Raw genomic sequence first — 16,101 nt, forward strand, 5'->3', positions numbered from 1 at the left:
GTTCTTGACATTTCACATGAAGCGTACTCTTCTGTCATTGGTGTCTTTCACCCAGTATAGTGTATTCAAAGTCATCCACACTGCAGTGTGTGTCAGCACTTCATCCCTTTCCATGGCTAACATTCCATTGTGTGGATAGACCACGTTTTGTGTATCCATTTATCAGTTGATGGACATTTGAGTGCTTTCCACTTCTGGACTATTCTGAAAATGCTTCTGTGATCATTCATGGACAAATTCTTGTATGAACATATGTTTTCCATTCTCTTTGGAATATACCTAGGAGTGCAATTGCTGAATCATACAGTAGGTAACTTTTTTTTTTATGATTTTTTATTATATTATGTTAGTCACCATACAGTACATCCCTGGTTTCTGATGTAAAGTTTGATGATTCATTAGTTGCGTATAACACCCAGTGCACCATGCAATACGTGCCCTCCTTACTACCCATCACCGGTCTATCCCATTCCCCCACCCCCTCCCCTCTGAGGCCCTCAGTTTGTTTCTCATAGTCCATAGTCTCTCATGCTTCATTCCCCCTTCTGATTACCCCCCTTTCTTTATCCCTTTCTTCCCCTACCGATCATCCTAGTTCTTATGTTCCATAGATGAGAGAAATCATATATTTGTCTTTCTCTGCTTGACTTATTTCACTTAGCATTATCTCCTCCAGTGCTGTCCATGTTGCAGCAAATGTTGAGAATTCGTTCTTTCTGATAGCTGAGTAATATTCCATTGTATATATGGACCACAACTTCTTAATCCAGTCATCTGTTGAAGGGCATCTCGGCTCCTTCCACTATTTAGCTATTGTGGACAATGCTGCTATGAACATTGGGGTGCATATGGCCCTTCTCTTCACTACGTCTGTATCTTTGGGGTAAACACCCAGTAGTGCAATGGCTGGATCATAGGGTAGCTCAATTTTTAACTTTTTAAGGGACCTCCACACTGTTTTCCAGAGTGGCTGTACCAACTTGCATTCCCACCAACAATGTAGGAGGGATCCCCTTTCTCCACATCCTCTCCAACAATTGTTGTTTCTTGCCTTGTCTGTTTTTGCCATTCTAACTGGCATAAGGTGGTATCTCAGTGTGGTTTTGATTTGAATTTCCCTGATGGCTAATGATTTTGAACATTTTTTCATGTGTCTGTTAGCCATTTGTATGTCTTCATTGGAAAAGTGTCTGTTCATATCTTCTGCCCATTTTTTGATTTGATTATTTGTTTCTCGTGTATTGAGTTTGAGAAGTTCTTTGTAGATCTTGGATACCAGTCTTTTATCTGTAGTGTCATTTCCAAATATATTCTCCCATTCCGTGGGCTGCCTCTTAGTTTTTTTGACTGTTTCCTTGGCTGTGCAGAAGCTTTTTATCTTGATGAAGTCTTTTTAACCTTTTGAGGAACCACCAGCTGTTTTCCAAAGTGACTGCACCATTTTAGATTCCCACCAGTAGTGTGTGAGCATTCCAATTTCTCCCATCTCCTTGCAGGACTTGTTATTATCTGTCTTTTTTATTATAGCCATCCTGGTGGGTACAAAGTGGGATCTCATTGTGGTTTTGATTTTGCATTTCCCTAATGACTAATGATGTCAGGCATCTTTTCATGTGCTTCTTGGTCATTTGTATATTTTTTCTGGAGAAATGTCTTCAAATCCATTGCCCATTTTTAATGGGTTATCTTTTCATTGTAATTCTGTATACAAGTTCCTTATCAGATCTGTGATTTGCAAATATTTCCTCAGTCTGTGGGTTGTCTTTTCACTCTCTCGAGATTGTCCTTTGAAGCATAAAATTTTTAATTTTGATGTAATCTAATTTGTTTTCTTTTGTTGTTTGTGCTTTTGGTGTCATATCTAAGAAAGCTTTTCTAGTCCCAAGTCACAAAGATTTATCCTATATTTTCTTTAAAGAGTTTTATAGTTATAGCTCTTATATGTGTTTGATTCTGGGTTAATTGTTGTGTATGGTATAAAGAAGGAGTCCAAAGTCATCCTTTTGAATAAGGATATCCAACTATCTCAGCACCATTTGTTGAAAAGGGTTTTTTTCCCCCACTGAATTTTCTGGGCACCCTTGTTAAAAATCACTTGACCATGAACATTTATTTCTGTTTTTTTTTTTTTTAAGATTTTATTTATTTATTTGACAGAGAGAGAGAGACAGCCAGCGAGAGAGGGAACACAAGCAGGGAGAGTGGGAGAGGAAGAAGCAGGCTCCCAGTGGAGAAGGGAGCCCAATGTGGGGCTCGATCCTAGGACCCTGGGATCACGCCCTGAGCTGAAGGCAGACGCTTAATGACTGAGCCACCCAGGTGCCCATATTTCTGGGTTCTTAATTCTATTCCATTCCATTGATCTTTATCTCTGTCTTCTGCCAATACCACACAGTCCTTTTTTTTTTTAAGATTTATTTATTTATTTATTTATTTGAGAGAGAGTGAGCAGGGGGAGGGGAGAGAGAGAGAATCTTCAAGCAGACTCCCCACTGAGCATGGGACTCAGTCTTATGACCCATGAGATAATGACCTGAGCTGAACCCAAGAGCTGGACACTTAACCGACTGAGATACCGAGGCACCTGATACCATACAGTTTTGATTCCTGTAGTCCTCTAGTAAGTTTTAAAATCAGGAAGTGTGAGTCTTCCAACTTTGTTCTTCTTTTTCAAGATCGTTTTGGCTATTCTGGGTCCCTTGCATTTCCATGTGAATTTTAGAATCAGCTTGTCAGTTTCTCTAAAAAAAACACCACTGGGATTTTGATGGAGGAGATGAGATGAATCTCTATATCACTTTGGGGAATATTGCCCTCTTAATAATATTAAGTTGTGAATATGGGACATCTTTCCATTTGCATAGGTCTTCTTTAATTTCTTTTTTTTTAGAGGGGGGAAGGGGCAGAGGGAGAGAGAATCTTAAACAGGTTCCACACCCAGTGTGGAGGCCTATGCAGGGCTTGATCTCACAACCCCGAGATCATGACCTGAGCCAAAATCTAGAGTCAGACACTTAACTGACTGAGCCACCCAGGTGCCCCTTCTTTAATTTCTTTCAGTGATGTTTTGTTGTTTTCAGAGTATAGGTTGTATGCTTTTGTTAAATTTATTCCTAAGCATTTTATTCTTTTTCTTCTTACTTTTTCAATGATTTTAAACTTCTATATATCTATCTATTTTAAAGGTTTATTTGTTTATTTTAGAGAGAGAGAGCAAGCACAATTGGGAGGGGCAGAGGGAGAAGGAGTGAGAATCTTAAACAGACTCCATGCTGAGTGTGGAGCATGGAGCCCAGCACAGGGCTCAATCTCACGACCCTGAGATGATGACTTGAGAGTTAGTCCCTCAACTGACTGTACACCCAGGTGCCCCTAAACTTCTATTTAAAAATAAATTCAATTTTACAGAAAAGTGACAAGAATAGGAGTAGTACATAGAACAACCAAATTCCCTTTTTCCATATTCATCTGCTAACATGAAGTCAAATTTATTTCTTTTTCTGTATGGCTCATACTTTTTGTATACAGCTTAAGTCTAGGGGCGCCTAGGTGGCTCAGTCGTTTAAGCCTCCGTCTCTTGATTTCAGCTCAGGTCATGACCTCAGGGTTGTGAGATTGAGCTCCACATTGGGCTCTGAGCTGGGCGTGGAGCCTGCTTAAGATTCTCTCTCTCCCTCCCCCTCTGCCTCTTAAGCCCTTTCCTCTCTCACCCTTTCTCAAAAAAAAAAAAAAAAGAAGAAGAAGAAGAAGAAGTCTTTGTGTCCCCCCACACAGAATTGTTTTCAGGGTTCCAAAGTACCCTCCAGTGACTGACCAGGCCAGGTGAAGCCATGTCTGCTGCACAGCTCATGGCCTGCCACCCCGTGAATTCACTTGACTTTTGGCAGCAACATCAGTGGCTTGACATTCTGGCTACCCACCAATTGTTTAGCCCAGAGAATGGAGATGCTATGCTGCCCAGAAAACTCAGTAGTGGGTTTGGAAAAGAGAAAAAGGGACTAAGGGACCAGGCCCCTGCATGTGAGGTCTCCACTTCCACCACCCACAAGCCCAGGACAGGGTTCGAGAACATATGAACTCCAGCAAACTTTCCATGCTCCAGAAGCAGAGAGGCGGTCCTCACACTAGGCCTTTCCACCAGGCTGTCCCAGGGTCTCTGAGGTTAGGTAGGAGCCCTGGCCAGCATTCTGGAGAACCGGTTTCTAGTCTGCCTCCTTGACCTGAGCAGGTCACTCCCCTGTCTGGGCCCATCTGTAAATGTGGAATTGGCATGGGGCAATGGAAAGAGCTGGGACTTTGGAGTCAGGCTGACTTTGGCTTGAATCTTGCCATCTTGGTGGCTTTGGGCAATTTACTTAACCCCTCTGGGCCTGATTATTTTATTGGCAAAATGGAAATAATAATAATGCCAAAGTGAGAGGGTCATTCTGAGGACTAGATGGCAAAGTGACTGTACAGTGTTGAGCTCAGATGACGCAAGTGTTCAGTACATGTTGGCTGTTGTCGTGTGTTTCCTTGCTCACGTTTCCTTGGCTGGGTGCTGGGGATACAGAGATAAGTAAAACTCAGTCCAGGGGAGAAGGAAGGCACAAAAATGAGTCATCCTAAAAAATAACAGAAGACAATGTGCTCAAACTCTATGAAGAAAGTATTTGTATCCTCATTTAGCAAAGGGGGAAATTGAGATCCATAGAGATGTTGTGACTTGCCCAAGGTCTCACATACACAGCTCTCCAGGTAGACAAGGACTCATTTGTGTTCTCTAGGCCTTGGCTTGGGGCCTAGAGGCTCTAAGGCCAGAACAGAGCTCCACAGAGAAAGCTGGGAAGTGAGCATGGCGAGAAGGTGGACTAGGTGAGGAAGGCCTCTGGTGCCCAGAGGAGTTTAGACTGGACCCTGCAGGCATTGGGACCATTCAGTTCTTCTTCCTTAGTATCTCTAGTCTATCCCCTCTCTCCATCCCCATGGCCACCACTGGGTCTGGGCCTCTCTCCTGGATGACTGGAACAGCCTTCTCACCGATCTTGCTCTCATTCTCCCCACCTCCAGTTTGTTCTCCCAACAAAGTATATTTTCTAAGGTAGATATTTGATCCAGAGATTCCCTGTCACCCCAGAATGAAACCCAAGTGCCTTTAAAAGCCTGCACGGCCTTGTGGGATGGGTTTTCTGTCTGATCCTCCAGTGCCATCATATTCTAATCTGTACATTTCCTGCAAGGTGCACACACACACACTGCACCCAAGACAGACTCAACTTAGTTCCTCCTCCACCTCAGGGCCTTTGCACATGCTGCCCCTCTGCCTGAAACACTCCCCTCTTATCCAATGGAGGTACTGCCTTCCTGTCATGCATTCTGAGAGGTAAGCCACGTCTCCCTTATGGCCAGCTGTGGCTCCTGTGCTTTTCCCCATCACAGCACTTATCCCTCTGTGTTGAAATTGTGATTTTACTCCTCTTTTTCTCTAGACTGCAAACTCTTGAGGGCAGAATAGCATTTCCTGCTCTCACTCTCCTCAGGGGTTGGTGCAGAGCAGGCACTCTGAGTATTTGTTGAATGAATATGGGGATAAGGGCCAGGTATCTCCTACCTCCTTCCTCTGTCTGAGAGACCCCGGGTGCAGTGATGGCCTGAACTATTGAGATAGCAGAAACCTTTCAGGGAGTGATGGATGGTGTGGCTGGCATTTGGTGCTGCCAGCCAATGCATGAGTTTTAAGAACGCATGTTTGTGGTGAGTCCAATTATGCTCCAGTTTTTTAAATGAGTCATGTTGATGATGGCCATCCTGCCCATTGGGACTGAGTCAGTTTAGTGAGAATTAATTACAGACGGGAAACTAGCTTGCAGAGCAGTTAATATTTCAGTTCCCTGGGGTGAGATGCACATGCAGCCAGCAGTATGCCTTTGCTCGTCCTTCCTTCTCCCCCTTGCCCTCTTCCCCTCTTTGTTGTGGTCTGGGTGGCAGGGTGACTGAATTATGATCTTGGCTCCCCTACGGCTCACTCTCCTTTTCTGTTAAATAAAGGTCTTTCAGTCAGTCAGTAGTCAGCAAGTACTGTAAAACTCCTCTGTGTCACATGCTCGGTTGGACTTTAGAAATATAGCAAGAAACAAAACAGACGTGATCCTGCTCTGAAGATATCATAACTAAAATATAATTACAACTGCCATGGAGATAACACTTTACAGTTTACAAAGCAGTTTTAAACATCTGTATGAGCCTCTCAGCAGCCTCATGCTGTACTTAGTGGTACGGTTATCCCCATTTTACAGATGAGGAAACAGAGGCTCAGATAGGTGACAGCTTGTCCACAGTCATCAACTACTCTTCTGGTGTATCTGAGCTTGAACCTGGTGCAGAGCCGATGACAATGTGTTGAAAGGCCTCTGTCAACCAGCTGCCTGAAGAAGAGGGATTACTGTCCTCATCAGGATGTTTTTTCTTTCTTTCTCTGGGATGCCGGGGCTAAGAAGACCCTGCAAGGCTGGGGGCTGGGTCCTAAACATGGAGACTCATAAGGAAGAGTGGAAGGGTCCTCCTGCAGGTTCAGAACAACCCCAGTGTCCCAGAGCCAGCTGTGGGCAGAAATAAGAATTAAACACCACCTCCCCCTAGTTGCCTCTCACTTGTAGTTCACACTTTCTCCACCCTCTGAAACATGCTTTCAGGAAAGGCTCTGACAACGGTACAATGGGATTTAGTTTCTAATTATAGCTCTAGCCTGTGGCCTCCACTTAAGGACACACATGCCTTCAGCCAGAGAGTCTGTTCATTAGTTCAAGACTCAGCCCCAAGCTTCTGACCTCAGTGATGGGGCTAGAGGTGTCCTGAGACCTTCAAATTGCACCAGACTCGGGCTAATGAGGGCTGGCCTCAGGAAGAACCAGCTCTTCCCCCTCCTTGGGACCACAGGCCAGGGTGAGCCGCCCTCTCCTTGTCCTTCCCCCCAGTTCCCTGCAGAGCAAGTTGCAGCAGCAGGAGGTCAGCTCCGGACAGGATGAGGTGTTCAGGAAACAGAGACCTTTGTAACCCCCACATCTGCTGTCCTCTGTCTGACGACACAGGCAGCCTCTTTACAGATACTGGAGGGGCAGGGTGCAGGAAAGTGTGCTGCCTCTCACATTCTGTGTCCTGCTCTCTCCGTCAGTCCCTCCTTCCCTCCCTCTCTCTCCTCTGTCTTTCTTCCTCTCTCTTTCTCTCTGCTTTCTCATTTTTCTTCCTCTCTCCCCTTGTCCCTCTCTCTGGCCCTGTCCTACCTCCCTGCCTTTTTTCCCTAGCCCTCCCCTTCTCCTGCATTCCTTTACTGTGGGGAGAACAGCAGGAAGACTTCCTGGAGGAGGGGCTGCTCATCCTCTCAGGCATTTTCCCCTTTCAGATCTCAAAGAGACCATTCTAACAATGAAAACCATTCAGCAGTGGAATTAACTATCTTGTCAGTAATGAGTTCTCCATCAGGGAGGCAATCAAACAAGGCAGTAGAGTCATCTTTCCTAAATATTATAAAGGTGATTTGACCTTCATTTGGGCTGGCCCACATGTCCTCTGATGCTGAGGTTTTTCCTGATGCACACCACTGCACAGTTTGAGGTTGTTCCAGTATGTCCCATATATTTAGAACTACAGACATGTGGCTCACAACGTGTATTTGAAGATCAATTTTTTGTTGTTGTGAGAAAAAGATTTTGCATTTGTTACGATTTTAATGTTCATTAAATTTAGTTGAATTTTTTAAAGTAATCACAATACAGAATTTTAGAAAACAAAGAAGAAAAAAATCATTCCTAATCTTAGCCCCCTGACGCAACCACTGTTTACATTTCGATCCATTTCCTTTTAGCGTTTTCCTTTGTTTCTGTTTTACAGTACTGTGTTAGGGTAGAAAGACAACTTTGTATCCCTTCTTGATTCCTAGCTCTAGGACATGAATATTTATACATAGTCTCCATCTGCATCATTTTCAATGACTGCTTAATACACCATGGTGGGGTTGCCTATGATTTCTTTAAACTTTGCTTTAAAACAACACAGTGCATGAACCTTTTCAAAGATGGATAATGGTAGAGCACTTTATATTTCTTCAGAGAGGGAACGACCCCACTTTTCAGAAGAAGAGCATGACCCACGTTCAGGAATGAACATGCTTTAACGCCCTCTGCTGTAACAGGAGGTGTTTGGGTGCCTTCTGGCCATCAGTTATCTGTGATCACCGGGTGTGTGTTATCGCCCCTGTTTTACAGGCGAGAACGCTGGGGTATGAAATGCTGGCCTAAGGTCCTATGCTGTCTGTGTGTCGGTCAGGGCTTTAAAGCCGCAGGGGAGCTGCCAGGGAGGACTTGCATTCAGTCCTGTCAGCTGTGGGTAACAGGCCTTTGGGGTTTCAGGATTTCCACGGAGCTGTCATGAGGGCCTTGGATGAAATAGACCAGGAGGGCAAGGACACGTTGGCCAGGGAGGAGCTGAGGCGCGGCCTGAGCGAACTCCCAGCCATCCGAGACCTTCACCAGGGGATCCTGGAGGAGCTGGGGGAGAGGCTGTTGCACTGGTGAGCCGTCCATGTTCTCCTGCCCCCTACTTCCTTTGCATTGGGGGGTGGGGGCGCTTAAAGCCCCAGCACGTGAAATAGTGTCTCCATTTGACCAATGCAGAAGCCAAGACACAGGTGTTAGGTCATTTGCCCAAAGTAAAACAAGCACGGGAGGGTCAAGCAGGGGTTGCCACCCAGTCATGTGACTCCAGCGCTCACCAATGAACACGGTGCTGGTCACAAGGCTGAGTTCTTGCTGTCCCATCCCCCTCCCCGGCTGCAGGGAGGGCCAGCAGAAGGTGGCTGACGTCTTCCTGGCCCGGGAGCAGGAGTTTGACCACCATGCCGCTCACATCCTGCAGTTCGACAGGTATCTGAGTCTGCTCAGTGAGAACTGCCTGCATTCTCCCCGGCTGGCAGCTGCTGTCCGTGAGTTCGAGGTGGGTCCCGTGGTCCTCTGAGAACCTGCTCTAAGGAACGGGGGTGGGGTGGGCATGGAATGGCTTATTGCAAATCAGTGGGGCTTCGTGGTAGGTCTGAGGCTGAGGGTCAGAGGGGAAGACCTGGCTAGGGGAGAAGAGGGTGACTCAGCAGGAGAGTAGACCTAGAACGGAGAGCATTCCCCGATGGGTGATTGATGACAACTCTATGAGCCCCCACCATGGTGGGGGTTTTAGTGACATTCTCCTGTCCCAGGAGAAAAGCACAAAGCAAGCTGGGACCTAGCCATTGAAGTGACCAACAAATGGACCAACAAACTGGGTATCCAGTTACTAGACAGAAAAACGGGGGCTCTTTTTTTCTTTTACTAACATTAGATGCAAAACAAGGATTAGTCGATGCATGTCACTAAATGTAGCCCTGACTGTGAGCCTGGAGGAAAGAACTGTCACAGCAGGGTGGTGCTAATCTGGGAGGCCTTCCTGGAGAAGGGGAACCTGGTTTTAGAGGTGGGGGAGAAGCGTGGCCAGGATGAGGTGTGGATGGGACAGTGTATGAGGGGTGCCTTGAGACAGGGGTGTCTGATGGAGTTTTGTCCTCCCTGTCTCTTGGGAGCAGCAGAGTCAGCAGGGAGGTGGCCAGAACGTGAAGCACCGGCTGCTGCGGGTGGTTCAGCGCCTCTTCCAGTACCAAGTGCTCCTCACAGGTGGGCTCCACAGGAGATCAGGGTGCACTGAGGTGATGCGGGGAGGGAAGACACCTGAGGAGGGGTGCCGGTGACGGTGGCAAGCTGTGTGGTGACAACCTCCCCTCCCGCCGTGGCGGGAATGGGGAGGGGGAGGATTGCTCTCAGTTCCTGGCACCTGCTCCTCCAGACATGCTAGACTCTGCCACCACCTTCCCTCCAACTGAGCTTTGGACCCCCTGCTGCCACCTTGGAAACCTCACTTCACTGGCCACCTTCAGCCTCTCCCATCCTAAAGCACAGAAACTCATACCTTCCCCCCTTCTGCACTTCCTCAGTGGGTGTCTCACTTCCCTAAAGCTGTTCTTATCACCAAGCCCTGAGGTCAAATCAGTGGACATTTTCCACCTCAAACCTGCTCTGGCCATCTCTGTGGCTTTGCCACTGACCACTTCCTGCTTCTCGAAACCCTCTCATCCTGAGGCTTCTGTGATATACTCTCTCTCCCTGCCTCCCTCAGACCTCTCTACTATCCTTCTCCACCTGTGTTGACAACCTCCCTTCGTCCACTCTTCCATAAATGTCATAAATGTCAGTGTTTCTTGGGGCTCAGTCCTAGGTCCTCTTTCCTTCCTTCCCACTTTACAAACTCTCCCCAGGGAAAGTCATCCCCTCCCCTATCTCCACCTGCCAGAAACACCACACCTCTGTCCTGAGCTGCAGACTCATTTACCCAGCTGCCTTCCAAATGGACAGACCCCAGGCCTGGGGAACGGCTGTTCCAGTAAGGGAGACAGACACCACACGTCAAGATATACATGTAATTCCACGTAGTGACCAGGGCCATAAGGAAAGTATATTAGAGCCAAGGGACAGAGGATTTCTTCATCTAATTCAACAAATGTTTATTGAGCATCTACTGTGTACCACGCCCTGTGCTAGATGCTAGAGATAGAGCAGTAAATTAAACAGCCAGAACTCTGTGACACTGTGGAGTGTATACTTTAAAAAACTAACAAGTAAATAAAAATATGTCAGTGATAAGAACTCTGAAGAAAATAAAGCAGGTTAAGGGGATGGAGGTCAAAGGGCTCCGAATTAGATACAGCCCTCAGGAAGGACCTCTGAGGAGGTAACACTACATAGAGATCTCAGCCAAGTGAGGACAGGAACCCTATGAAGATCTGGAAGAGGAGAATATCAGGCAGAGGAGGTAGCGAGTGCAAAGGCCCGGGGGTAGTAACAGGCTTGGCATGTTCAAGCACTTGTAAGAAGGCCGGTATTGCCAGAATGAAAGAGCGACATGGAGAGGTAGCTAGAGACGGCCAGCCCATGTAGAGCTTGTGGGTATAAATGTGTGAAAGGTTTAATATATCACACTCCGCTGTGTTGATGGTCACATGTGTTCCCCCAGTAGGCAGTGTGCTTCTCAGAGACAGGGTTCACCTTGTCTGTGTCCATATCCTGAAGGCATAGCACAGCGCCAGGCACACAGCAAGTGCTCAATAGATACTTGAATGAGTGAGTGACTAGCAGTGGTGGCAGTGATGCTGGTGAGGGTTCAGGGGCCTGTTTTGTTCTAGTGCGGTGGTGTGGCAGGCTAACAGGCATGAGAAGGTGGATACCCCATTCTTCTGGCACTTTTCTTCCAAGTCTGGAGGGGGGGGGCTCTTGCTGTGGACAGTAAGGCCTGGCCTCCCAGGGGCAAACTGACCCCTGGCTCTTGTTCTCCCTGCAGACTATTTAAACAACCTTTGTCCGGACTCAGCTGAGTACGATAACACACAGGGTAAGTGCAGCATGAACCCGGAGGATGGGGACATGTTCCTCTTTTAGTCCCTGTCCCCCCAGCTCTGGCGCAAGACATAGCCCCCTCCCTGGCAGCTGGATGTGCAGTGGATAGGAAACCTCTGGGGCTTCTGAGATGATTCCCCCCTCACCTCAAGCACAGGACTCCCCGGGATGGGCTGTCATCCAGTCAAAGGAGAGGGCAGTAATCAGAATTTGGTGATAGGAGGTGGTGCCTGGTCTCAAAAAGTCACTGCAGCGTCCGTTTCCTCCCAATTCTATGTGACTGTCCCTGGATATGACCTACCAGGGCAGTCCCTATTATATTCAATTTACAGCCAAGGGAACTAAGGCACAAAGTGGTCAAATCATTGTCAAGGACACTTAGGCGGTAGTAGCAAAACGAGGATTGGGCCTGTGACCTGACCCAGCTGTGGGAAAACTTGGTGCCACCCACAGACAAGCCCCTGCAACTGCGGTGATCCTGGGGAGCGGGTGGGAGAGAGGGGAGGATAGGAAAGACGCGAGGATGGTAGCTCCTGGACTGGCCCTCCTCCCCAGGAGGCCTGCTGTCTTCTCTGCTTCCCTCCACAGGTGCACTGACCCTCATCTCCAAAGTCACCGACCGCGCCAATGACAGCATGGAGCAAGGGGTAAGTCCGTTTCCTGGACTCCTTCTCTGGGGTTCAGGCCTAGGACACCCTGTAGCCTGCCCAGGTCTTCCTTGTGATACTCCACTTCTGGGGGTGCTACAGGCAACCATCTTGCAAAGGCCCTTGGGTTCTGGCCCTGACACCTAGCTGTGTGACCTCAGGTACTGTGTGCTCCTGTCCGGGTCTCTGGTTCACCATTAGAATAGTGAGGGGGGCTATAGACTTGTACAGATCTGGTAAGTAATGTCCTGACTGTGGTCTGAGACCCTCTGCATCAGCATCTGGAATGCCTTGGAAGCTACAAATTCCTAGGCACACCTTAGATCTTCTCAGCCAGAATATCTGGGGGTCAGGTCCTGGGATACACATTTTAACAAGCACCCCAGGTAAATGTTTTGCTCACAAAAGTTTGAAATCACTTGTCCACAAGAATATGTGAGCTCTAAATGCGCGCCTGGTTCTGGAGTATGACTCTGTTTGTTGGACACTGATCCAGTATTTACTAGTTTTCTGCCAAGGATGGCCAACTTTATCCGACATCCCAACTCTGTTCAAGTGGCTACCTTGATTACTTGGGTCCCGTATTTTCTGCTCCACTAAAATGTGGCTGGAGCTTTGTGTTGAGAAGGATTCTGAGGCTGAGTCCTAGCCCAGGGGGAAGAGTTTGGTGATCAATTAGTGATGTATTCCATGGGCAGAGGTGGGAGTGATGGTACTATGCATGCCTAGTACTTGCTCAACTCTGCTGTGGCAGATACACAGAACGTCCTTTCAGCGAGTTATCCACTTGTAGAAGGAGAGGGGAGTCACATCTAGTGGACACCTACTGTATGTCAGTCTTGTGTTGGGGACTAGAGATACAGAGTTAAGGCATGAATCCCAGCACAGAGGAAATCACAGCTCATGGAGGAGTAAACATGTGGACATGATAAGCATCATGAGGGAGAGAGAAGATGCCACGTGGTTCAGAGAAGGGAGGCGTCCCTCCCAACTGGGGCTGTGAGAAGAGATGACGTGGGAGGTGCCCCCACAGGGAGGATACATGCCTCAAAAGCAAAGAGAGGAAAGCTGTGCCAGGAGGAGGGGCTGGCCTGGGCAGAGGCATGGAGATGGAGAAGCGTAGGTCACGTCAGAGTTCCAAGAGCCACCCAGCATGGCCAGAAGTGGGAGCAGGGTAGGTGAGGTAGGACAAGAGTCTGAAGAGATCGTGTTCTGGGTGTGAAAATCAGTACACCAGGCATATCATCATCAGGTTGTCTCCCGTCCTGCTCTGAGGTCCATGAGCTCCTTGCTCTTTGTTGTTTGGCATCCTGTGCATACAGTAAGATTTCCTTCAGTATAGCCAAAGACAGAGATGCTTTGGCATTCCATGCCCCATCATGACAGAGCAGCAGGTGGGCTGGCTTCTCTGCACCTCGCTTTAGCCAGGGATGCCTCTGTTTCCAAAAAGGAAAACTAGGTCAGGAAGGGCTGTGTCTTCCCTCCTGTAGGTGAGCTCATGTGGGGCAATCTCCTGCAGGAGTTACTGGAGAAGCTGCAGCCAGACCCCCCCACCCTTCTCCCCCAGCTTTCTCGAAGACTGGGGTTAGATGCTGTGCCTGGCACAGGCTGGCTCTTGTCTCTCTAGCTGCCTGGGGACACCACACTGGGCCTGCTCTGCAGTAGCAGCCCCTACTGCACGCTTGCTGGCATTGGGCTAGGACTCTGCCTGGGCCATGGACGGGCGGGTCCAGATAAACCCTATACCAGGGCAGAACTCAGTGGCTTGAGTGGCTACAGGGCAGGCTGGGGCTCTGCCTCTCCCTCCCCATGGCCACTACCCACCTCAGGCCCCATCACTTCCCAAGCCTGCCATTCCATTCAGAGTGATCCTGTTAAAATATGTCTGATGGTGCTATTCCCCCCATTTTACAAAGCCTTCTATGTCTCTACATTGCATTCAGTATAATCTAGGAAGTACTTATTGGTTGTGAGAACCAGGGCGGTCTTCCTGGAGGCGGCAGTATTCACGTGGGTTTTATGCTCACATCAAACCATTGCCATAACTCCCCACAAAGGTAGCTAAGCTAGAGATATGATTTCTAGGAGGAGCCAGATCCCACCACCCTGAAATGGGGCCCACCTTGTCTGAAATGCCACTAATAAGCTCACTAGGATAAAGTACTGACAGCCAAGCCAAACTATAAAACCATTGAGCAGCCTGTTAACAGAAAACTGTTAGGTGATGGGAGAAGCTTTGAGAAGTGTGACTCTAAGAGCTGAGGCCCAGGTAACCTCTCCCCTGCCGTGACCCTTACATTTTGATGGAGGACAAGGAATAAGTGGGAGCATCGTGGAAGACAGGATGGGAAAGCCTTAGAAGTGGGAGAAGTCATCCTCACCAGCTTTTCAGGAAAGGCTGCGGCAGATTCCTGTGTAGCATCCTGTTCACGGTGACCAAGCCGCCTCTGTTGAGCGGGGGATCGTGCCCGGTTGTCTCCTCTAATCCTCAGGGGAACTATTATCAGCCAGTGTCACAGGCAAGGAACCTGGGGCCTGGAGAGACAAGTCGCTTTGCCCAGGATCACTCAGCTCTCAGCGTGGGAGCCGGGTTTGAACTTGAGCCTTTTTTAGCCACCAGGCCGGACATGCCTGCACACACCACTCACAGGTCCAGACCTGCAGCCTCACACACATTCTTGCGTGAAAACACGTCCACGTGCCCATCGCGTGGCACCTGCTCCTCTCTCGCGTGACACACACAGATGTACATAGGGACCATTTTCTCTTTCCCACATTTGGGTCTTGTTTTTCCTTCACCCCGCTGTGAGGAATGCCGTGAGATGCCCGCGTGGAGGTTCAGACTTGGCTCCCAGGTTTGTGAGCCCTGGGAACTCCCTCAGGGACTGGTCTCAGGCTGCGTCAGAGCGTGGATGCGCCTCGCTTCTAACTGCACTTACTCAGACCGAGCTCAGGTTCCCTAGAAGAAAGATCCCACGTTGGGTTGCAAGGTCAGGCTTTCGAGGCTTTTGATGAAATTAGCCATTGACTGTCCTCTTCCCATAGCATGAAAGTAAACTGTCTCCCTCCAGAACAGAGTGAGGGGACAGGTGTAAGTCTGGGCTCTCCGATTTTCACTGTCTTTTTTTTAATAGACTTAAAAAAAAAATTTTATTGAGGTACAATACACGTAACATAAAATTGACCGTCTGAACCAGTTTTAAGTGCACAGTTCATCAGCATTAAGTACATTGACATTATTGTGTGACCATCACCACCATCCACTTTAGAACCTTCTCACTGTCTCCAACTGAAACTGTCCTTATTAAGTGCCCCTCCCCCCAGCCCCTGGCAGCCACCATCCTACTTTCTGAACAGATTTCATTTTTTAGAACAATCATAGTTACTCTAGAGTCCCTGTCTGGTGGTTCTAATATTTGTGTCACCTCTCCTTCTGGTTTTGTTGAATGCTTTATTTCTTGAAGATGAGTTGGGGTTCTTTCTTGCTTTTTGTGTTGGAAGAATTGTGGAGACAGAGAGAGAGACTGTGGAGACTAGGGTAGGACCTACCCCAGAAGTGGGAGTGCCTGCTCTTTGATCAGGCCATTCACGTAAGGGGTGGGAGCTGGGTCAGTCCAGTCCGTAGCTGAGTTGGGTTTGGTTTTGTTATTGCTGTGTCACCTTCAGAGCCCCACAGACTTCACACTCGTCCAGAAGGGGGCTGCTATTATCTGGTACTGTTTGTGGAGCCTGAGATACCAGAGAGTTTTTCTCATTTTCCTTCTCCACCCTCAGCTTTTAGCAATCCCTGCAGCACCGAAGGGGCCTCTTTCCACACGCTTGTCCCTTCTAGAGGTAGACTGCTGTTTCCTGTTATGCAGTGCTATGCTCCTAAGTCTCTGCTCTCCGGGACAAGCCTCAGTCTTAAGCAGGGCCTTCGAGCCAGGCTTTCTCTGCTTTCCTGCCCCTCCTCTGCATGGTAGCCAAACACTGCCTTTTAGCTGTGGCAGGTTTCGGTCAGGTTTCTG

The 16,101-nt window shown here is 48.2% G+C and overlaps 1 protein-coding gene across 3 annotated transcripts in view; it reads left to right on the forward strand.

Annotated features, from left to right (window-relative positions):
• FGD5 (FYVE, RhoGEF and PH domain containing 5) overlaps positions 1 to 16,101 on the forward strand; it is a 120,569-nt gene that overhangs the window by 79,568 nt on the left and 24,900 nt on the right. Inside the window, exons 6-10 of one of the 3 annotated variants that reach the window (XM_045812477.2) lie at positions 8,385 to 8,545; positions 8,811 to 8,967; positions 9,590 to 9,674; positions 11,392 to 11,442; positions 12,003 to 12,094. In XM_045812477.2, the coding sequence (XP_045668433.2) occupies positions 8,385 to 8,545; positions 8,811 to 8,967; positions 9,590 to 9,674; positions 11,392 to 11,442; positions 12,003 to 12,094 (546 nt within the window). Of the gene's footprint in view, positions 1 to 8,384; positions 8,546 to 8,810; positions 8,968 to 9,586; positions 9,675 to 11,391; positions 11,443 to 12,002; positions 12,095 to 16,101 lie in introns of all 3 variants that reach the window. The other 2 variants (XM_045812476.2, XM_045812479.2) reach the window with 2 other exon arrangements.

This window comes from Ursus americanus, chromosome 14 (assembly GCF_024610735.1).
Source record: "Ursus americanus isolate L20-20 chromosome 14, mUrsAme1.1.p, whole genome shotgun sequence".
In the NCBI taxonomy this organism is placed as follows: domain Eukaryota; kingdom Metazoa; phylum Chordata; class Mammalia; order Carnivora; family Ursidae; genus Ursus; species Ursus americanus.